Source organism: Nyctereutes procyonoides, unplaced genomic scaffold, assembly GCF_905146905.1.
Source record: "Nyctereutes procyonoides isolate TBG_1078 unplaced genomic scaffold, NYPRO_anot_genome, whole genome shotgun sequence".
NCBI lineage: Eukaryota > Metazoa > Chordata > Mammalia > Carnivora > Canidae > Nyctereutes > Nyctereutes procyonoides.
The window spans coordinates 350,227-370,418 of NW_026575049.1; the positions used below are offsets into that span (position 1 = coordinate 350,227).

At 45.0% G+C, this 20,192-nt stretch overlaps 1 protein-coding gene and 1 long non-coding RNA gene across 3 annotated transcripts; one reads left to right on the forward strand and one right to left on the reverse strand.

Annotated features, from left to right (window-relative positions):
- Positions 1-736: 736 nt before the first annotated feature.
- Positions 737-19,686, reverse strand: LOC129511447 (uncharacterized). Its single transcript, XR_008664827.1, has 3 exons — positions 19,646-19,686; positions 1,790-1,912; positions 737-993 (listed from the first exon to the last, which is right to left on the reverse strand). It is a non-coding gene; the product is annotated as an uncharacterized LOC129511447 (long non-coding RNA).
- On the forward strand, positions 1,064-18,927 carry RAB5B (RAB5B, member RAS oncogene family). 2 transcript variants are annotated; one of them, XM_055328111.1, is made up of 6 exons: positions 1,064-1,186; positions 13,404-13,666; positions 14,773-14,924; positions 15,194-15,316; positions 15,844-15,937; positions 16,266-18,927. In XM_055328111.1, exons 2-6 carry the CDS (start codon positions 13,504-13,506, stop codon positions 16,379-16,381), a joined length of 648 nt encoding a protein of 215 aa, XP_055184086.1. In that variant the 5' UTR covers positions 1,064-1,186; positions 13,404-13,503; the 3' UTR covers positions 16,382-18,927. The 2 variants fall into 2 exon arrangements, with proteins under 2 accessions (XP_055184086.1, XP_055184087.1); XM_055328112.1 differs by lacking the exon at positions 1,064-1,186 and adding an exon at positions 1,266-1,285.
- Positions 19,687-20,192: the final 506 nt, after the last annotated feature.

A 20,192-nucleotide genomic window follows, 5' to 3' on the forward strand; every position in this document is an offset into this window, starting at 1 on the left:
CTAATCACTCTGCGTGGCGACCCACCTCACCCCACTTGGGCCTCTGTTATGCAGTTGGGATAGTGCCAGGCGTGGGCGAAAAGGTAATTGTTGCCTTCATTTTACTGTTGGGGAAACGGAAGCCTACTTCACTTGCCCCACAAACCTGAATCATCTGCACACGCGCAGACGCGCGCGCGCGCACATATACACACAAGGTGGGAGTTCCACAATTGCAGAGACTTAGGAGGGACTTAAGAGCAGCAATATGGTTGACACCGAATTCCCCGGTAAGCTCATCCTTTTCCCTTTTTTGTTGCACATCACAGTTTTCTAAAGAGACTTTAATCACATTTACATACGACTCGGAACACATCAGTTGTGCCTATGAAAAATCATTATGGAGGGGGCTAAAGTCTCCCCGAGCTGCCACTTCTTGGCGTTGCCTCCGTCTCAACCCCACCAGAAGACGCCTCAGGCCGCGGGCGCGGCCCCCCCCGCCCCCAATGCCCGTCGTCCGGGGCCCCACACAAAGGAAGCCGCGGCGACGCGAGTGCCACCTAAACTCCCAGGCTCCGAGTCCTTAGGTGAGAGGTGTCTCGGGACGCCGCCAATTTGTCACAGAGGGCGGGGCGCTAGGGTCAGCCCCCGCCAATTCCGGGGGAGGGGCGGAGGTCAGCGGCAGCCTCCCCGAGGCTTCTTTCCACCCCGCCTTGCCTGCCATTCCGGTTCCGAATCTTCCCAGTACTGGCTAAAGCTTCCCTTTGACCCGCCTCCGCCACTCACCTGATTAGATGTTTAGGAGTCAGAAGGCGGGGTCATGAGGGTGTCGAGACGCTATTGGTTGGCGTGTCCGCCTGTCATCAGTGCACCGCCCCCTGTCTCAGAGAGCTCGCTCTTTAGTGGCTCCTCACCTCGTCCATCTTCAACGTCTCCGTCTCCGTACTGGCCCGGGGCCCCGCCTGTCCAGTCCGTCGCTCGTCCTCATTGGTGGCAGCGCCGGAAGAGGCCCGCCTTCCTCCAGAGGATTGGCGGATTAGTGCGCGCATGTCCCACCCCCGCTGGTAGGCAGGTAATCGTGCTACTGGCTGGGGCCCCCGCTCCGGGACGAGAAGGAGGAGGAGGAGGGGCAGGAGGGTTTGGTTGAGCTGCAGCTGTTTGTCTGTTCGACACAGGCTTGGGCCCGGCGGGGGAGACGGAGCCCCAGGTACCGGGCTGCTGGCGCCCACGGGGCAGGGGCGGAGACGCTCGGGAGAGGAGAGCGCCCCGGCCTGCGAGCCGACGCGGGGCCGGGCCTCAGCGAGGGGTCAGAGCGGCCCCGGGAGAGGGGAGCAGGGGGCCGGGCCCGCAGGCCTAGTGGGGGCGCTGAGGAGGGGGCCGGGCCAGCTGGGAGCCCGGCGTTGGCGGGGCCAGGAGGCGGCCGGGCGGGCCGGGGCCGGGCTGTGGGAGCGCAGGGCAGGCCGCACGCAGCGGCGCCGAGGAGGGAGGAGTCGGGGCAGAGGGCCGGGCCGCGGGGGAGGTAAGCCCGTTTGCCGGGAGGTGAGGAGGGGTTCGCGCCGGCGCCCGGGCGGCGAGGGGAGCCGGGGCCGGGGCTCCCGCAGTGTCTACCGGGAAGGGCCTTAGCAGGCTTCCTAGTCGGGGAAGGGGCATCCTCTTCAGGGAGAGGGGTTGTTATGAAAAGAACTAGGGTGCCCCCGAGTTGAGCCGAGGGGATCTGGGTGCGCTGAGGGAGAAGCGAGGCCAAAGAGGGAAGCCTCACTAGCCTAGAAGACGAGGGAGTTGCAGAAGTGGCGGCAGGGCCCGGTCTCACCTGCGGGAGCTCCTGGGAATGCTCGGGGTGGGCCGGCGGATCTGGGTCTTGGGGGGACCGGCTCCTTGTCCCTCCTAGGATTGAGATGTGGTGACCCGAAGTTTTAGGGTGCTCCTGGGGTAGCTAAGGAAAACAAAAGTTAAAGATTTTGTGCGTGCGGCTGTTGGCCGTTACAAACTCAGCCCCTCCACGCTCCCTTGGCCCTAACGGCTGTGGGGTGAGTCCGTGTCTCGTTACCAGCCTCAGCTGGGTGAGGGTGCAGCCCTGAGGAAGAGCCCAGGAGCTGGATGGGGCGGGGGTGCCTCTTTCTTTCTCACTTACTCTCGTCTTTGGTGGATGCTGCATCTCTGAGGGGATCAGGGACTTTATTCTCCACACTTGAAAGGGGCTTAGAGATCCCCAGCAACCAGGAGATCTTCTGACCATACTTGGTGAAACTTTTGTGGGACTTAGACGTGGGTATTTCCCAGGCAGGTAATGGTTAGGTGGAACCAAGCTGGAAATAGGAGGTGATATCACTGAGGAAGAGATTTGAGGAAGAGTGAGAAATTCCATTCCAGAAGGTTGGCATCACCCCTGTTCTTTGTCTACTTCTTCAGGAGCCCAGGTTTCTGTGCTATTAGAAAGTTGGGTCAAATGCCTGAACAGTGAGGCATTTGAGGAAGGAGATAAGTAGAGAAAAAGAAGATGGATTACTAAGGCCCGGGGGTCTCCCCCCCCCCCCGCATATTTTTAATGGTCAGCTGACCTCCTTAGTCCCCCATAGATTAGAGTTGATTGGATTTTCCCTTACTATACTTCCTTCTTTTTCCCTTTCATTCAAATGTGTTTTATAACTACATTTCTTCTTAATTATAAAAGTAATGTGTACATATTTTTAAATATTCAGGCTGTGCAGAAGCGTGAGAAGTATATATCTTCCCACACATACCTCACTCATTTTATTTCATCCAGGAAGGTCAGAGATACAACAGATCAGACTAATCTCACTTTTCTTTGAGGGATGTGCCGCCAAAGGCAATTCTGTTTTCACCTTCCCACCAAACTCTAGTCTCATTCTGTCCAGTTTTCCCTTCTGGAATGATACTCTGTTATTTATTGTTGTCCTTTCACAGCACATTTTGTCTTCCTATGTCAAAATCAGACAAGCAGAGAGGTAGGTATACTCTGGATTTTCCCGCACCTTCTTAAAACCACACAGAGTGCTGCCACCACCACCACCCCTACCCCCCCCCCCCCCCCCCCGCATTGGGCATCTTACGAAATGCCCAAATAGATGGCCAATACTTTTTTCTCTTTTATGGGCAGGAAAGAAACATTAGATGAATTATTTGTTTGGGAGAATTACTGGCATCTCTGCTAAAGTGAGGAATTTGAGACCTCTACCTTCTGATTCATGGTCTTGCATGTTCAGATTATATGACTGTCCTTTCATTAACCTAAAAGAAGATGATGATTCTCCTATGAGGCCTCTGTATCTGTCTGTAGTGATGTGAGAAGGTCTCAAGTTTCTCTGGATTTGAAATTGTGTTCCTCTAAACCTCTGGACAGTTGAGACATTTCATTCTACCACCTTATTAATTGAATTTGTCCTTACTGGCTTAGAAGCCTCTAGTGTGCCCAGCCTTTGTACAGTGCCTTCAGAAACTTGGATTATGTACCCCAAGGAGTTTTTATTTTCCTTCTGCGAAATAAGCCCTAGAAAAAATTGTGTGTGTGTGCGCACTATCAACCTCTCTGTAGGCTTTGCCATCCATATTCTACATCCTGGTGGTATACCTGTCTCTTTCTTCTATACATTTGTTTTGTTTTTTCCAGCTTCCTTTTTTTTTTTTTTTTTTTTTAAGTAGGCTCCATGCCCAGCAAAGTTTGAACTCACAACCTTGAGATCAAGACCTGAGCTAAGATCAAGAGTCAGACTTTTAACCTACTGAGCCACCCAGGTGCCCCTCCACCTTCCTCTTAGAGTCTACCTTCAAGAAACAATCTAACACAGAGCTAGAGTTACAAACTATATTTGGAGAAGAGAGCTTTCCCATTGTTCTTCAAGTCACACTTCATTACAAGTCATACCTTCTAACTCTTAGTTTGCCCAAGAGCAAGGATTGCTTTTCTATGGTTTGCTTGTTTTGTATGCACTGATACAAATTTGACTTCTGAGGAAGCATAGGGCAGGAGAAGCAAGTATATAGGCTGCTCCCTAATCCTAAAGCATTTCAGATTGGAAAGTAACTGAAATGTTAGACAATAAACTTAAAATAAGGAAATGCAACAGCCCTCTAGGAGGGATACGTTAAAACCCTACACAATACACTCCCACTTCCCAAGAGTGTTTTAGGAAAGATTTAGTCATTGAACAGTAACTGAGCTGAGTAAGGAGCCAACCAGGTGAGCAAAGTGTATGCAGATTTCTGGGCCAGGTTGTGGCTGTGGTTTAGGGGCAGTGGCTACCTTTTCAGAATGTCCTCTAGCTCTAATGGTTTGGGGTTTTTTTAACTCGTGTTTTTCAAGTTCAGGAATTAATAGAGATAATGACCCAAAGTTTTTGAGCAATTAACATTAACTGAAAACTCAGGGAACTTTGTTTTAAGCTACAGTTACTTCAGTGTTAGGGTGGGAGGGCCGCATATTGGGTGTGATTAGGCCATCTGAGCATAGTAACGGGTGACAGGAAAAGCAGTTAGCCCATGTGAGTTGCAACAGTACTTTGTGGGCTGGGTCCCAAGGGGGCCCTCCATCCAAGGGAGATCACAGGCCAAGGAGAGAGAGTTGGTTTTCTGGGGACAATTAAAAACATTCCCAAATGGAACTAAATAAACTATCCAGTTGACACAAAAAGGGAAGAATAGATGGAGGGAAGCAGAACTGCTTTAGCCTTAATTAACTTAGGGAGCATTTAATGAATACCTCCTAAGGACCAGGCATTGTGTTGTGCTCTGGAGAGTCAAAATAACATAAAAAATAGTCACACTTTTTGAGAAGTTCATAGTTCAGCAGAACAGACATATAATGTAATAAATGCTGTGATAGAAGTACTATCTTAATACTGTGGGACCCCAGGGGAAGCAGTGATGAATTCTGCTGGGGTGAGAGGGTAGTTAGTGAGGAAGGGCATTCCAATACTTTCTAGGTCAATAATAAAAAGTTTGTACTACCATGCTGATAAGAGATAAGCATGCTTTTTACCTCTTGGGGAAATATAAAGGAGAGAGTGGGGAGAAGTGGAAGGACTCACTCATTTAAGACTGTGACTCATTAGTTAATATTGGATCAACATAATGAAAGACCTGAACCAAGTTGTAGAACTCTCAGTTCAAGATTTTAGTAATTTGAGGTCTAAATGAAATTGAGAGTTGAAGGTATTAACTGGCTTTTGCCCTGTCTTCCCTAATCAGTAAATCTCTTAGGCTAGTCCCAAGGTCCACAGACCCCTGTAAAAGTTACCACTTTTTCCCTATCATCTTCCATGAAATTATTTCCATTTCAGCTATCTTGGCAAGGTTTGGTCAAGACACGAGAGAGGCCCAGTAATGAGCAAGTTCTTCTGTTAGAAGAATATGGAACTGGATTCCAGTTCTTAGGGAAGGCCTGGGTCTAGCTACCTTGTTTATAGTCCCAAAAGAAGTACTTATCTAAACTGAATAGAGGTAGAAACTGTTCACTCTAAACTTGTTCCTGTCCTGGTGCCCTCTTCAGAGTTCAATTCTGAGTTAGCATTTCCTGCTTAAGAGGTATAGTGGTATATTATTAGCAAGAGTATATGACTAGGAATACTTGCTAAAAGGAGATTTAGCTGTCTGTATGAGAACACCTGGCTGGTTGATTAATATTATTTGTAATAGCTGTATATATGGTAATACCTGGCAAGTTGATTAATATTATGTGCCTCAGTTTCCTTCTCTGTAAAATACAGAGACTGGACTAGACCAAGACCACCTCTTATCTGGGAAACTGACCTTATGAGGCTGGCATTTGGGTGTGGGCTAGATTCCAGTGGCTATATATCTGGATGTTAGTCTCTGTTAATAGGTAATAGACTTCTAAAGGCTTCATAATGTGGTTGGCATAGAGATTCAAAGATACAAAGTAGAAGGGGCCTGAAGAATAGTCATGCTCTAGCTGGGACCAGCAAGCTAAGAAACCTTTCCTATTCATACTTTGCTGAGCTGCTGGGCAGCATGCTAGCACCGGGGAGGTGGGCTAGTGCTATGGTCAACCCTCAATCCTCCCTAGTTAATGGTCATTTGATAAACAATTTTTTGTGGAGCTGCACTTCTAAGGGAAGTTAAATCTAATGTTTTTTCCTCTTCCAAACTGAAAGGGTTGAAGGGAAGAATAACTTCCTTGTCCTCCCTTTTTTTTGCATCAGGTTTGAAGGTAATCATCACACCATTTGGCTCGGCTGTGGTTTATTTTTTGTCTTTTTTTTTTTTTAAGATTTCTTTATTTATTCATGAGAGACACACACAGAAAGGCAGAGACCAGACAGGGAGAAGCAGGCTCCCTGCAGGGAGCCCAATGTGGGACTTAGTCCCAGGACCCTGGGATCATGACCTGAGCCGAAGACCAATGCTCAACCACTGACCCACCCAGGCATCCCTATTTTTTGTCTTTGAGTAGATCGTTTTGCCTATTGTCAACTCTTAGCAAAAAAATAAAAACAAAAAACCCAACTAAAACTATTTGAGTTTTATGTATATTATTTCACTTCTGTGCCCCTGATCTTTTGAGAGTCTAGCTATTGCATAAAAAAAATGGTACCCTTATATACATGTTGGTCTTAAAGATCAAGGCACACGGCAGCCCTGGTAGCTTAGCGGTTTAGCGCCGCCTTCAGCCCAGGGCATGATCCTGGAGACCCGGGATCGAGTCCCACGTCGGGCTCCCTGCATGGAGCCTGCTTCTCCCTCTGCCTGTGTCTGCCCCTCTCTCTCTGTCTCTAATAAATAAATAAAAAATCTTAAAAAAAAAAAATAAAGATCAAGGCACAGTGATGGGCAGCCCAGCAATTATTGTGAACAGGGAAGGTAAGACATATTATTGAGGTGACACATTGGGGTAGGAAGTAATTTTTTCCAACCCAGTAGTTCCTAATCTGTGACAATCCAAGGGTTTTGCAGCGTGAATGTGTCTGTGACTTTTTCCTATCTCCACATTTCCCCTACTCCCTACTGTTTTCCCAGGCCTAGAGCCATGTGTCTGCCTATGAGAATTCAGTCCATTTTAACTCCCATATTTTCTTATTGTAAAATAGTAACAATGGGGCTTCATGTTCTGCCCCTTGCATCACACACTGTGAAATAGATGAAAATGTGAACAAAAAATTGGGGCTGTTCAGTGGGTAGAGCATGTGAGTCTTGATCTCAGGGTTTTAAGTTCAAACCCTACCTTGATAGAGCTTACTTAAAAAAAAAAAATGAGCCAATAAGTCAAAGTATCTAGTAACTTTTCCTGTTGTATCTTAAGAGTATAGCATATGTATGTCACCTAAAGGAAACTTGATCAGCTTATCATCCGTAGCTTTTTTTCTAGTAGTGTCATCTGTTTTCTAAAGTGTAGAGTTATGATGGCCTATCTTTTGTTATGAAGCAATGTATATGAAGTGCAACATAAATATGCTTTTAAAAATAATTCCTCACAGATTCTGAGAAACTCTAACAGAAAGATTTCTTAAGTGTATGCAGAACTTTGGAATTGAATTAAAATCCTGCTCTCTACTACTTTTTCCTTCTCCCCTCACTCCCCACAGATCCTCATAATAATGTAGCTAAGGCTCAGAAAGGCGCAAAGGGAGTGAGTAGCCTAAGATCACAGTGAGTTACAGCTGGCAAAGCAGAGAATAAAACTCAACTTTGCTTGATTCCAAAGCCTGTACCAACACCACACGGGAGTGCCCCTGTCTGGTTTGGCTTCCCATGTTTATAATTGCGTCATAACTTTAGTAGCAGGGTTGAAGAATCCTCTGACCCCTGGAGAGCTATATTCAGCCCTCAGCTTAATTTCATCTAGAAGTGCTATAATAGTAACCATAGGCTATAGGCTGGCTGGCCTAGACTTCCTCTCATCCTTATTAACCCATCTTTCATTGTCTAGGCCTCTCTAAAGCAGTTTTTTAAACTTTTTTTTTTAACATAACTCGTAACAAAACTTGGTATAAGTCACTGTGTGTACATTAAGTGAAACATTTACACAAGATGATTCTTATTCTTTTTTTTTTTTTTAATTTTTTATTTATTTATGATAGGCACACAGTGAGAGAGAGAGAGGCAGAGACACAGACAGAGGGAGAAGCAGGCTCCATGCACCGGGAGCCGACGTGGGACTCGATCCCGGGTCTCCAGGATCGCGCCCTGGGCCAAAGGCAGGTGCCAAACCACTGCGCCACCCAGGGATCCCGATGATTCTTATTCTTTGCAAAACATTTATTTATTTTTATTTCAAATATGCTGATCATGATCCACCAAGTGATTTCAAAGTCACTGTTGGTTTACAACTCACAGTTTGAGAATGAAGAGCTAAAGAACTGTGACTAGTGGTTAAGAACCTAATTAAGGGGCGCCTGGGTGGCTCAGTCAAGTATCTGACTCTTTTTTTTTTTTTTTTAAGATTTTATTTTTTTATTCGTAGAGACCGAGGCAGAGACACAGGCAGAGGGAGAAGCAGGCTCCATGCAGGGAGCCCAATGTGGGACTCGATCCCGGGTCTCCAGGATCACACCCCAGGCTGCAGGCGGCGCCAAACCGCTGCGCCACCGGTGCTGCCCAAGCATCTGACTCTTGATTTCAGCTCAGGTCATGATCTCAGTGTTGTCTGTGTTGGGCTCCACACTCAGTGGGAAGGAAGTTTGCTTGAGATTCTCATTCTGCTCCTCCCCCCTGCTCCCATGCATGCCCACTCTCAAATAAATAATAAATCTTAAAAATACTGTTTTTCATTTATTTGAGAGAGTGGAAGAGTACAAGCAGGGGGAGTGACAGGCAGAGACAGAGGGAGAAGCAGGCTCCCCGCTGAACAGAGAGCCCGATTTGGGGCTCCATTCCAGGATCCTGGGATCAGTGACCTAAGCTGAAGGCAGATGCTCAACTGACTGAGCCACCCAGGTGCCCCTAAATAACTGATTCTTATAGTACTGGTTCCCAGAATTTAGGATTTTATGGCCCAACTAATTTTTTTAAGATTGTTTGTTTATTTTATTCATTTATTTATTTATTTATTTATTTATTTATTTATTTATTTATTTATTTATTTATGAGAGTGAGCAAGAGAGCAAGCACAAGTGGGGGAGGGGCAGAGGAGGATGGAGAAGCCGACTTTGCAGGCTCTATCCCAGAACCCTGGGATCATGACCTGAGCTGAAGTCAGCTGCTTAACTGACAGCCATCCAGGCATCCCTGGACCAACTAATTTAAGTTTGAGGGTTTTCGTTTTCCCATATATGGGTATTTAGAAAGCCATTATTTTTTCAAACCATTAATTATTTAGAAAGCTTTTAGGGATCCCTGGGTGGCACACTGGTTTGGTGCCTGCCTTTGGCCCAGGGCGCAATCCTGGAGACCCGGGATTGAGTCCCACATCAGGCTCCCGGTGCATGGAGCCTGCTTCTCCCTCTGCCTGTGTCTCTGCCTCTCTCTCTGTGTGTGTGTGACTATCGTAGATAAATAAAAAATATATATATTTTTTTTTAAAAAGAAAAAGCTTTTAAATATATTTCCAAAAAAAATTAAAAATGTATATTTCCTCTTTTAAAAAAAATTGTGTAGAATGAAAAAAATCCAAGTCCTTCACATACCACCCTCCTCAATCCTACTCTCCTCAGAGGTAACAACTGTTAACAGGTGGTTATGTATCCTTCTATACTGTTTTCTTTTTTTTTCTATACTGTTTTCTATGCAGAATTTTGTTTTACAGAAATAGGATCCAACCATATGTTTTGTTTTACAACTTTTTGTAGATTGATTTCTTTATTTTAGAGGGAGAGAGTGGGGGCGGGGTAGAGGGAGAGAATCTCAAGCAGGCTCACACTGCGTTCAGAGCCCAACAAAGGGCTCAATCCCCCAATGGGTCTCAGAGGTTTTTCCATATAATATATATATTTACCTTTGAGATGTAATTGAAACAAAGAAAGTAAGAAGTTAGAAAGCTTATTATTAAGAATATTCTTTTAAATTGGATAAATTTAAAAAATAAATAAATTGGATAAATTAAGGGGCACCTGGGTGGCTCAGTCAGTTGATTGTGGGACTCTTGATCTGAATCCAGGTATTAACATGAGGGTTGTGGGTTTAAGCCCCACATTGGGCTCCACACTCAATGGAGCTTTAAAAAAATTTTTTTAAATAAATTTAGCTTTATGAAAAACTTGCAATATCGTCTTTATTTTTATCATTTCATCATAAATCACTGAAAACTTCGCCACAAAATAGCCTATGTATATCTGGATCCTTAGGACTCACTGTCCTGAGGAATATAAAATACCCAGTAAAATCAGAGTAATTTCTTATACTCCTCGTCTTAATCTAGTCTACTTTGGGACTTTTCTGAATTTTCACTTTTGTCTCATTTCCCTGTTAACTTATCTTTACATTTTTGTTTTTCCTGTTTTTTTCTCTACTTCTTATCAAGGCTGCTTTTTAGGAATATATTAGTTGAAATATTGAGATATACTTTTTTTTAAGATTTTATTTATTTATTTATTTATTTATTATTTATTTATTTACTTACTTATTTATGAGAGACACACACAGAGAGAGAGGCAGACACAGGCAGAGGGAGAAGGAGGCTCCATGCAGGGAGCCCGACGCAGGACTCGATCCCGGGTCTCCAGGATTAGGCCCTGGGTTGAAGGCAGCACTAAACCACCGAGCCACCTGGGCTGCCCAAGATATACTTTAATATATTAAGTTGATCTTTTCTGTGAATCAGGGCCACTAAATAACTTATTTTTTAAAAAAAAATTTTTTTTAAATTTTTATTTATTTATGATAGTCACAGAGAGAGAGAGGCAGAGACACAGGCAGAGGGAGAAGCAGGCTCCATGCACCGGGAGCCCGACGTGGGATTCGATCCCGGGTCTCCAGGATCGCGCCCTGGGCCAAAGGCAGGCGCCAAACCGCTGCGCCACCCAGGGACCCCCTAAATAACTTATTTTTTAACACTATGTTAAACACATCTTTTCCTTAATTTTCATTGCTACTCTATGAAGTGGGGATTTTTTCCATTTTGTAAAGGTGGAAGCAAGGCTCAGACATTCTCTTGATGTCATTAATGATTAGTAGCTTAATATTCATTGAGTACTTATTGTTAAATACTTCCATTCATTTCTATTATCATTATCACTTCATAAGAGCTCATAAGGCTATTATCCCATTTTACAGATGAAATGAATGCACAGATTTAGCCTCAGAGCTAGTAGCACAACTGTAAAATACACCCAGTGAATTGAACTTCACTGTGTTTCCCAGCTTTACTAGAATTGCAGATTGTTACTAGAATCAACCTTTGAGAAAGGAAAGATTCATTTGAACAAAGTACAACCCAAGCAATGCTTAGGTTTTGGACAGAGGTTTTTACATGCTCTGATCATACTAACTCCTTTGGTGGTTCATTTCCCCTGCAGAGTCAGAATGATGAAATATAAATTATATTCAGGGTTGGATAATTAGACCTTCAAAGTCTCAACGTCTCTCTGGCTCTTCCTTCACCATCAGCTTTCCAAGCCCCTTGAAAAGTAAAGAAGGTAGCTCAGTTTATTTTCATCAAGTGTTTCCTGCTGGAAAGCTTATCCCTACAGGGTACCTGGGTGGCTCAGTTTGTTAAGCGCCTGACTCTTGATTTTAGCTCAGGTCATGATCTCAGGGTCCTGGGATCAAGCCCCATGTCTACCTCCACACTCAGGGCAGTCTGCTTAGGATTCTCTCTCCCTTTTCCTCTGCCTGCCCCACCCCCACTCACGCTCTCTCTAAAATAAAATCTTTAAGACAAACATAAAATAAAAAATAAAAAGACAAACAAACAAACAAAAAAAAACAAGAAAACTTACCCCTACATCATCCTCTGGAGACTCCTACATGTGTTTAGAAGGTACATGCTCTTTCTTTGCCTCTAATTTGGAGGCCTACAGCTGTTAGGCCCATTTAGTGTGGAGGGTAGTCCAATCCCTGGACACCAGGAAGACAGCTGCAAGTTGAGAGTAGGCCAAGCCTACCGATTCTTATTCTAACAGATTTTCAGACTTGGAGAGGTAGCAAGAGCAAAGTGAAAGAGTTGATGCTGAATGTGGTCTGTTGGTTGTCTGTGGTCTTTTTTTTTTTTTTTTAATTATTATTTGTTTCACAGAGCACAGAAGCAGGCAGAGGGGGAGGGAGAAACAGGCTCCCCACTGAGCAGAAAACCCGATGTGGGGCTCAATCCTAGGACCCTGAGATCATAACCTAGGCCAAAGGCAGATGCTTAACTGACTGAGCCACTCAGGCACTTCTATGGTCTATTTTTCTATTTTCTACTCACCTTTGGCCAGAAATGAGAAAGGACAGCTTTTCTGGCAAATGGACCCTGGTTAGAGATTCAGAAATATCAAGAAGACTGGTTATAGATGAAGGATATGGAACCAGAAGCTACCCCTCTGCTCTTAGGGAGGGGTGACTAATCCCATACCCCTGGAGTGAATCTTCCATTTTGAAAGCTAGAAAAAAATATGGGAGTGGAGGGAAGAACAGTACCAGGATACTAATGAGCTACTGGGGACTTAAGGGCATGTATGGGTGCATCTGGGTGTTCTTCAGGCCAACTAAAAGTTGTTTGGTTTGGGGTGCCTAGGTGGCTCAGTTGGTTAAGCATCCAACTCTTGGTTTCAGCTCAGGTCATGATCTAGGGTTGGGAGATGGAGCCCTGCATCAGGCTCTGTGCTGAGCTTGGAGCCTGCTTAAGATCCTCTCTCCCTCTGCCCCTCCCCACTTCTTGGTTTGCTGTTCTTTGAAGACCTGTGGTGGTGGGGTGCTGGGGGACCTGGATGGCTTAGTGGGTTGAGTTTCTGGGTTATGGTTTCAGGCTCAGGTCATGATCTCATGGGTTGTAGGATGGAGCCCTACATCCTGCTCCAGGCTCAGCTAAAGTCTGCTTAAAGAGTCCCTCGCGGGATCCCTGGGTGGCTCAGCGGTTTGGCGTCTGCCTTTGGCCCAGGGCATGATCCTGGAGTCCCCGGGATCGAGTCCCACGTCGGGCTCCCGGCATGGAGCCTGCTTCTCCCTCCTCCGGTGTCTCTGCCTCTCTCTCTCTCTATGTCTATCATGAATTTAAAAAAAAAATTGATGAGGAATTAATGGGAAATAAACATATAACAGTTTTCCATCTCTCCATTTCAGCTCCCTTGGCAATTGAGGATTATGTAGTAGGGCAAACTCCACTTCAGATGCAATTCTTATTTTATTGTTTCCCATTCTTGCCACGGAGTGTCAGCTGCCTGGGACCCTCTCAGTGGGATAACCTTTTAATGGTGGATGATTTTAATTGCTAAGTCCTCATAGGAGCAAAGAAATGAAGAGATTTATCTTTTCTCTAAAATTAATTGCAGCTGCAATGTCCCTGTGTTTAATTTTACCTACTTTTCTTCTTGCAGGACTGTTGAAGCCTGAAGTCCCCTCCCCTTTCCCCCTTCCCCCGTTGCCGCTTTGTGGCATCCCCCTCCCTCCACCCTTTCCCATTCTGATAGTCTAGCCATGACTAGCAGAAGCACAGCCAGGCCCAATGGGCAGCCCCAGGCCAGCAAAATATGCCAGTTCAAATTGGTCCTGCTGGGTGAATCTGCAGTGGGGAAGTCTAGCCTGGTATTACGTTTTGTCAAAGGGCAGTTCCATGAGTACCAGGAGAGCACCATTGGAGGTGAGTACCTCAGGGAAAGAAGAGGGTCAATGATTAGTGAGGCTTTTGAAGGGATATCGAGGGACCTGACTGTGTAGCTGGCCTTTTTAAGCTCCTTGGAATGGAAATCCTTTATAAAACAGGAAAAAAAAAGTCCATAATGCCAAAAAGTAGTTATATGCTTGTCCCCTTGCTTCCTAGAAGAAAATTAGGATGACCTTGGCACACCAAGGTCACTTAATTTTTTTAAAGCCCAGTTTGTCTTCTGCCTCCCACTTCTCTCTTAATCCAATTGAAGTTCAGTTGAGTGTCATCTAGAACAGGGTTGGCTTGGAGCAGTGATTCATAATCAGAAATGAACATCAGAATCACTTGGGGAACATTTTCATCCTGTCATGCTTAGGCCATATCCTATATCTACTGATTAGCATTGGAACTAGAGTAAGGGTGGGGGAGATAGAGACCTATACGTTTGGAAAAGCTTAGATGATTCTGATGTACATACCTGGTAAAAGAGAGGCTGGAACTAAATACAAAAGATAAAAGGTATGTGCCTTTTCCACCTTTGCTACCATCTCCCTTCTACTCCCAAAACAGGGTGCTAGTTAGTAAAAGACCTTTTATGAGAACTCCCATGTTACTCCTTTCCCGCTTTTACTAGTTACCTTGGAAATGTGGTGTTTTTGACCAGCAGAAGATTATATAAAAAAGTAACAGCCAAATAATACTGATAATAGTGTGATCTGCCATCAGGCTTTAAAATCTTCTATTTATTGATGTAACCTTTACCTGAAGCTTATTTTCTGTCATCATCTTGTATTCCCCTATTTTGGTTAGAAGAAAGATGACTGGTATACATGTCAGTTCTCTCTAACCTTCATAATTTATGTGCTCCCATTCCTTAGATAGAGAAACTTCTGGCAGGAAGGATTTAGTCAAGGGCAATCTTAACCCTAGTTCTAGGGCCTATCTATACATAAGGAGGAGAATGCGAAACCTTTTCCTAAGCTCAATGACCTGGGTGGTGACTGCCCTTAGACTGAGAATGGAGATATTGTGAAGGGGGCTGGGATTTTCCCATTGATCCTCCCACTTACAATTTCTTCCCCTCACTCTCTCATCCATAGCGGCCTTCCTCACCCAGTCTGTTTGTCTAGATGACACAACAGTCAAGTTTGAGATCTGGGACACAGCTGGGCAGGAGCGATACCATAGCTTGGCCCCCATGTACTACAGGGGTGCCCAAGCTGCCATTGTGGTTTATGACATTACTAATCAGGTAAGTGGGCTGAGAAGATTCTCTTGCTTATTATTTATAGGAATTAAATTAGGTGGGGAAGAGAAAACTTGTTCTTGAAATAGCAAAATAAGACTACAAATTATACTTCTAAGTTCTGGTAAGACCAAGGTAATAAATTATCAGACATGGGTGCTTTCAGTGAGGGAAGGCTGCCTAGGAGAGGTGAGTTTTGAGACTAGGTTTTGAAGGTGATGGGCTTGGATTGGCAGTCATTCTGGCCAAACTTTCTCTTCCTTATGTTTTCCTAGGAAACCTTCGCTCGAGCAAAGACATGGGTAAAGGAACTACAGCGACAGGCCAGTCCTAGCATCGTTATTGCCCTGGCGGGGAACAAAGCTGATCTGGCCAATAAGCGCATGGTGGAGTATGAAGTAAGATGGCCCATAGAGTCCCTCTCTAACACACTCCTTCTGTGCTTGGGACCTTTTTTCCCTCCAACCTGCCCTCTCTGAAAACCTCATCTGAGGACATTTATCATTTCATTCTCCAGTTCCACACCAAGTCAAATACAGCAACACTGGGACCCTAATGATAGCCAGGGCGTTTTAGAGGAGACAGAAGAAAATTTCAGAGCAGAGGGGCAGGGAAATACCAACTATGGGGGTACCAACATGAAAACAGGAAAGAGGGAGCAGTAGAATTTGACTTAAGGGACTATTCAAGTGTCACAACCTAAATGCCCCCAACCAGCTTACCTTCTCCCTCATAATTAAGATTCCTGCTTGTTGGATTAAGCTGTCTAGACCATGAGTTATGCTTGAGGGAGTTGTTACCAAAATATCGGTCCAGGGCCAGGTGGCTCAGAGCCTTTCCATTCCTTGTTCCTACCCTACCAAATCCTACCCAATTCCTTGTTCCTACCCTACATTCTGAGTACCAATACATCCACCCCTTGTAGGAGGCCCAGGCGTATGCGGATGACAACAGCTTATTGTTTATGGAGACTTCAGCCAAGACAGCTATGAACGTGAACGATCTCTTCCTGGCTATAGGTAAGGTTAGAGCAGCCTGGGGTCCTCCTGTCCTTTTCCTGTGCCTCTAGATAAGATCACTAACCCAAATCATAAAGGTAGAGGGGAATGTCTCCTCTTGTAAAAATTTTAGGTATGGAAATATCTTAACTTTCCATTACGACCTCAGTCCTTTGGCTGCAGCTTTACCCCTCATCTTCCATGTAGTTAACAGTTAACCTTTCCCTCTTCACAACATTCTTTTAATCTCTCACATTTCTCCTTTCCCTATCTCTACCCCACCCATAGTCCTTTGGAGGGATGAGTAAAATCTACCATACTTTTTTTCCCTTCTCTTTTTTATCTCTAGCTAAGAAGTTGCCAAAGAGTGAACCCCAGAATCTGGGGGGTGCAGCAGGCCGAAGCCGGGGTGTGGATCTCCATGAGCAGTCCCAGCAGAACAAGAGCCAGTGTTGTAGCAACTGAGGGGGTGGCTAGCAGCAAACAATTATGGAGCTAGCACGAGAGCTAAGAAATAACCTCCATCCCCACCCCTCAGCACACAGCCCCTACGGTAACAGCACACTGAGCCCTGGCTCCCAAGGGCTGCCTCCTGACAGCTCCGTCATGGCACTTTTTAACGCTTCAGCAACCAACACCAGGCAGCTGTTGCCACTGGCCTCCTACCCCTACTTGGGTTTGGGGGTCAGACCCCCCAGGACTTACCTTCCAAAACAAACTTTCTTCACTTTGTATTATAGGTGCAAGACAGTGACCTACTTATCTTTCCTCCTCCTCCTCCTCATTTTTTTCAGAAAACATTTTTTGTCTCCTGCCCCTTCCCCTTCTGCTTTTGGTCAATCCCTGTTCTTGATCCCCTTTTCCTCCTCTCCCCAGGATGGAGAAGGTGGTGAACCCAGGAACTGAGGAAGGAGGTTTCCAGTTCAGTCACATTAAGGGCCCTGGGGGGCAGGGATGGGGAGTAAGGCTCAGAGCAGGAGGGAGTAAGGAAACAGTTCCTTTTTGTTTCTTTTTGGTTGGAGTCTCTCATATTTGAAAACACTGCAGCCTCCATGAGTTGGCTTTGTGGAGGGTGTTTCCAGGTAGAGGTGAGAATGGGAAGGCAAGCTCTCGGGTACCAGGTAGGAATTGTTGTTAGCTAACTGGGCAGAGGTGGAGGAGGTGGAGATGCAGTGTACCTATGGCTCTGGAACTGTTCCAAGGCCTAATATCCCCCTCACCCAGCCTCGGTAGCTCCTCCCCCATAGTGGGGGAGACTCTGGACCCCAGAGTCCTCCAAAGAATCTTCACTGGTTGCCTGCATCTTTGGCTCTGCTGTGATCTAATTAGAGGAGGGACCAGTTTCTGATACCCATCCTCTGATTTATACATACGCATTTTTTTTTCTCTGGCCTTTAGATGGCCTCAGCCCCAGCCACTCTATTCCCCTGCAGTTTGCACTTTAATTGGTGGTAGTTCAGTTGGGATACTTGTTTTATGGGGGTTTTGATTGATTTACCTGCCCTCTCACCTTTTTAATTAAATGAAAGCCAAGGTAGTATATATATGAGGTTTTGGGAGGGGCTAAGAGAACAGAACCAGTGGCAGCTACTCAAGCCCAGTCTCCACTGCTTGCTTCCTCCAACTCTGATTCTTAACCTATATTCTTGCCAACCTAGCTCTCAAGAGTATAGGTTTGCCTTTCCTGGGGAATTAACTGAGCAACTGGAGAGTGGTCTCAGGATAGCCTAGGCCATGGTATGGGAGTAAAGAGGGGTTAGGAAAGAGAGAGGAGTTTTCTCTCCTTTCCTAAGGTTCACATTCAATTTGATCTACCCATTACCATGTCTTTTCTACTTCCCTGTAAATAGATATGATCTTTATTCCCACTGTACAGTCTGTTCTGTCCTCCACCTCCCATCAGGCCCTAGATCTTTTCTCCTTTGTTAGTACCTTCGGTTTAGTTCCTCCATCCTTATCCTCAGACCCACCCCCAGCCAGTGGTTTAATCCACATACCACTAGAGGCTAATACCACAGAGGCCTACTTGTGGCTCCCTCATATGGTAACACCTGTTCCTGTGGACAGGAAACAACAGCTGGCACTGAAGGTCCATCACAACTGTCTCACATTACCCGAGGACATATGGTCCTTTCTAAATCTCTAGCCACTCTTCACATCCCTCATCAGGTATTTTAGGATGTCTTTGAGAAGCCATCAAGGCAAGAGAGAACTCTAAACTCCTTCTTGGTTCCAGCCCAGAGTTTGGGGAAAATTGGAGGAAGAAGTAAGATAGGAAAAGTCATGGTGACCTAGGATTGGAACCTTTCTGCCCTTTGGTTTACAGACTGCCTTCTGTCCCAGAGCAGCTGAGAGATCCTTGGAGCTGAGACTCTGAAGGACCCAGCTTAGGTTCTTCCACTTAGGACTCATTTCCCTTTCTTTTCCAGGGGCAGCCTTAGTTCCCGTGGCCCTGAAACACACATATATTTTCCCCTTCCTTTCCCAGCACCCACCAGCCCCACAAAGCACCCAGTGCATCCTTGTAAGTGGAAGAACTAGGATAGCTCTCTTAAATTCCTTAGAAATGAAGTTTTTTTGTTTTGTTTTTGTTTTTGTTTTCTCTGCATCTTTCCCCATGGAACAGGAGTGAAGTGTTTCATTGCCTTGGGGCTGGGAAAGCATTTCTCCAGCCTTCTCCCCTCCCCAGCCCCCTTAGGAACAGGATTGGCCTCAGCTTCTGGGCCATCTGCTGCCTTCCTTCGATTTCCTACCAGCTCTTTTGCTTTCCTTTGAGCTCTCTCGGGCTTGGGGATCTTAGTTTTTATTTACCAGCTCTTCTTTTTTTTTTTTTCTGATCAGTTTTTTTTAGGGGGGGTGTCCTTTTTTTTCTTCTAAGAAAGCATTTGCCTTTTTCCCCTTTTCTTCCTTTCCCAACGTAACAATCGTGGTAACAGAATGCGACTGCTGATTTACCGATGTATTTAATGTAAGTAAAAAAGGAAAAAAAAAAAAAAGAAAAGAAAAGTGTATTGGAGTGTTGCTTTTTTCTTTCTTTTTCTTTTTTTTTTCCTTTTTTCCTTTATTTTTATTTTTTTGCTATTTTGTCTGATACAAGAAATTTGGAATGTTTTATTAAGTCAGAAACAAACCCTTTCCTACATCTTGGGTATATCCTTATTCCCTTTAATCTTTTCTTCAATAATGAGATAGCCCACTTTGGAAAATATTCCCTTTATTGCCATTAAACTCCTATTCCCAGGCCACTAGAGAGCTCATCAAATCCGACCTAGCTTATTTTTGTAGGCCTCTTTAACAGAATATATATTGGCGGGGTGAGGGGTAGGGGCGTGGGGTCTATGGATCTCTGGGCAGACAACTGATGAGACTGGAGGGAGAGGTGGTATTTGTGAATCCTTTGAAGTATTATGCTGAAGTTTATATGCATTTCTCCAGGGAAGGGGTACATTGCCTTGTTAGTATCTCAGAGGGGTCTGTGACCTAAAGAAGGTTAAAGAAATCATTAAATTTGTGTTTTTAATTGATCATGTGGCTTCTACCCCAACAGGAAGATTTCTCTTAGATCTGCTCTTGTTTGCTCCTATACTTGAAGCCCTTCAGTCCATCACAGTCTAAGCGGAGGTGGATGGGGAGAATGATACAGAGAAAGATTGGGTATGGTTGCAAAAGCACAGGAAAGAGGACTGGTGCCACACAGAGCTGGCATTGCAGTCCCATCTACCAACTTACCAACTGTGGCCTTGATCGAGTTATTTAGCTGCTCTCTGCCTCAGCTTCTGTAAAATGAAGAAAAGTTGAGATTTAAAGGTCAATTATGTAAAGTATGTGTGGGGCACACAAGGTCACACTGTTATTAGGAAGAAGTTTTATTCTGTGGCTTCAGAAAGTCCCTAACTGATTTCTCTGTATCCCTGGGCTGTGAGCCGATTTTTCAAGACTGGAAGGATAGATTGGGCATCACAGCTCTCGAATGATTTAATCGAACACAGCCGAGTTGGAAATCTTTCTCTTTCCAAAAACCTCTAGGCAAAAATCACCTTTTCCCTGTCAGTTCCCCTTTCCTTCTGTCTCTTAGTATTTCCCCTTAAGTTTCCTTGATTCCTGGCAACAGCTCTAGTTCATTTTAGGAGACCAGAAAGGGAGAGGAAATGATCTTCCAAAATTACCACTGAGTAAGGTTGTAGTTCAAGCTTCTGAGCTCCAGAGGGCAGTGTGGATACGTTTGCCCCAGGTTCACAGTCGGCCAATGACAAAATGAATTTTCAGTCCTGCACCA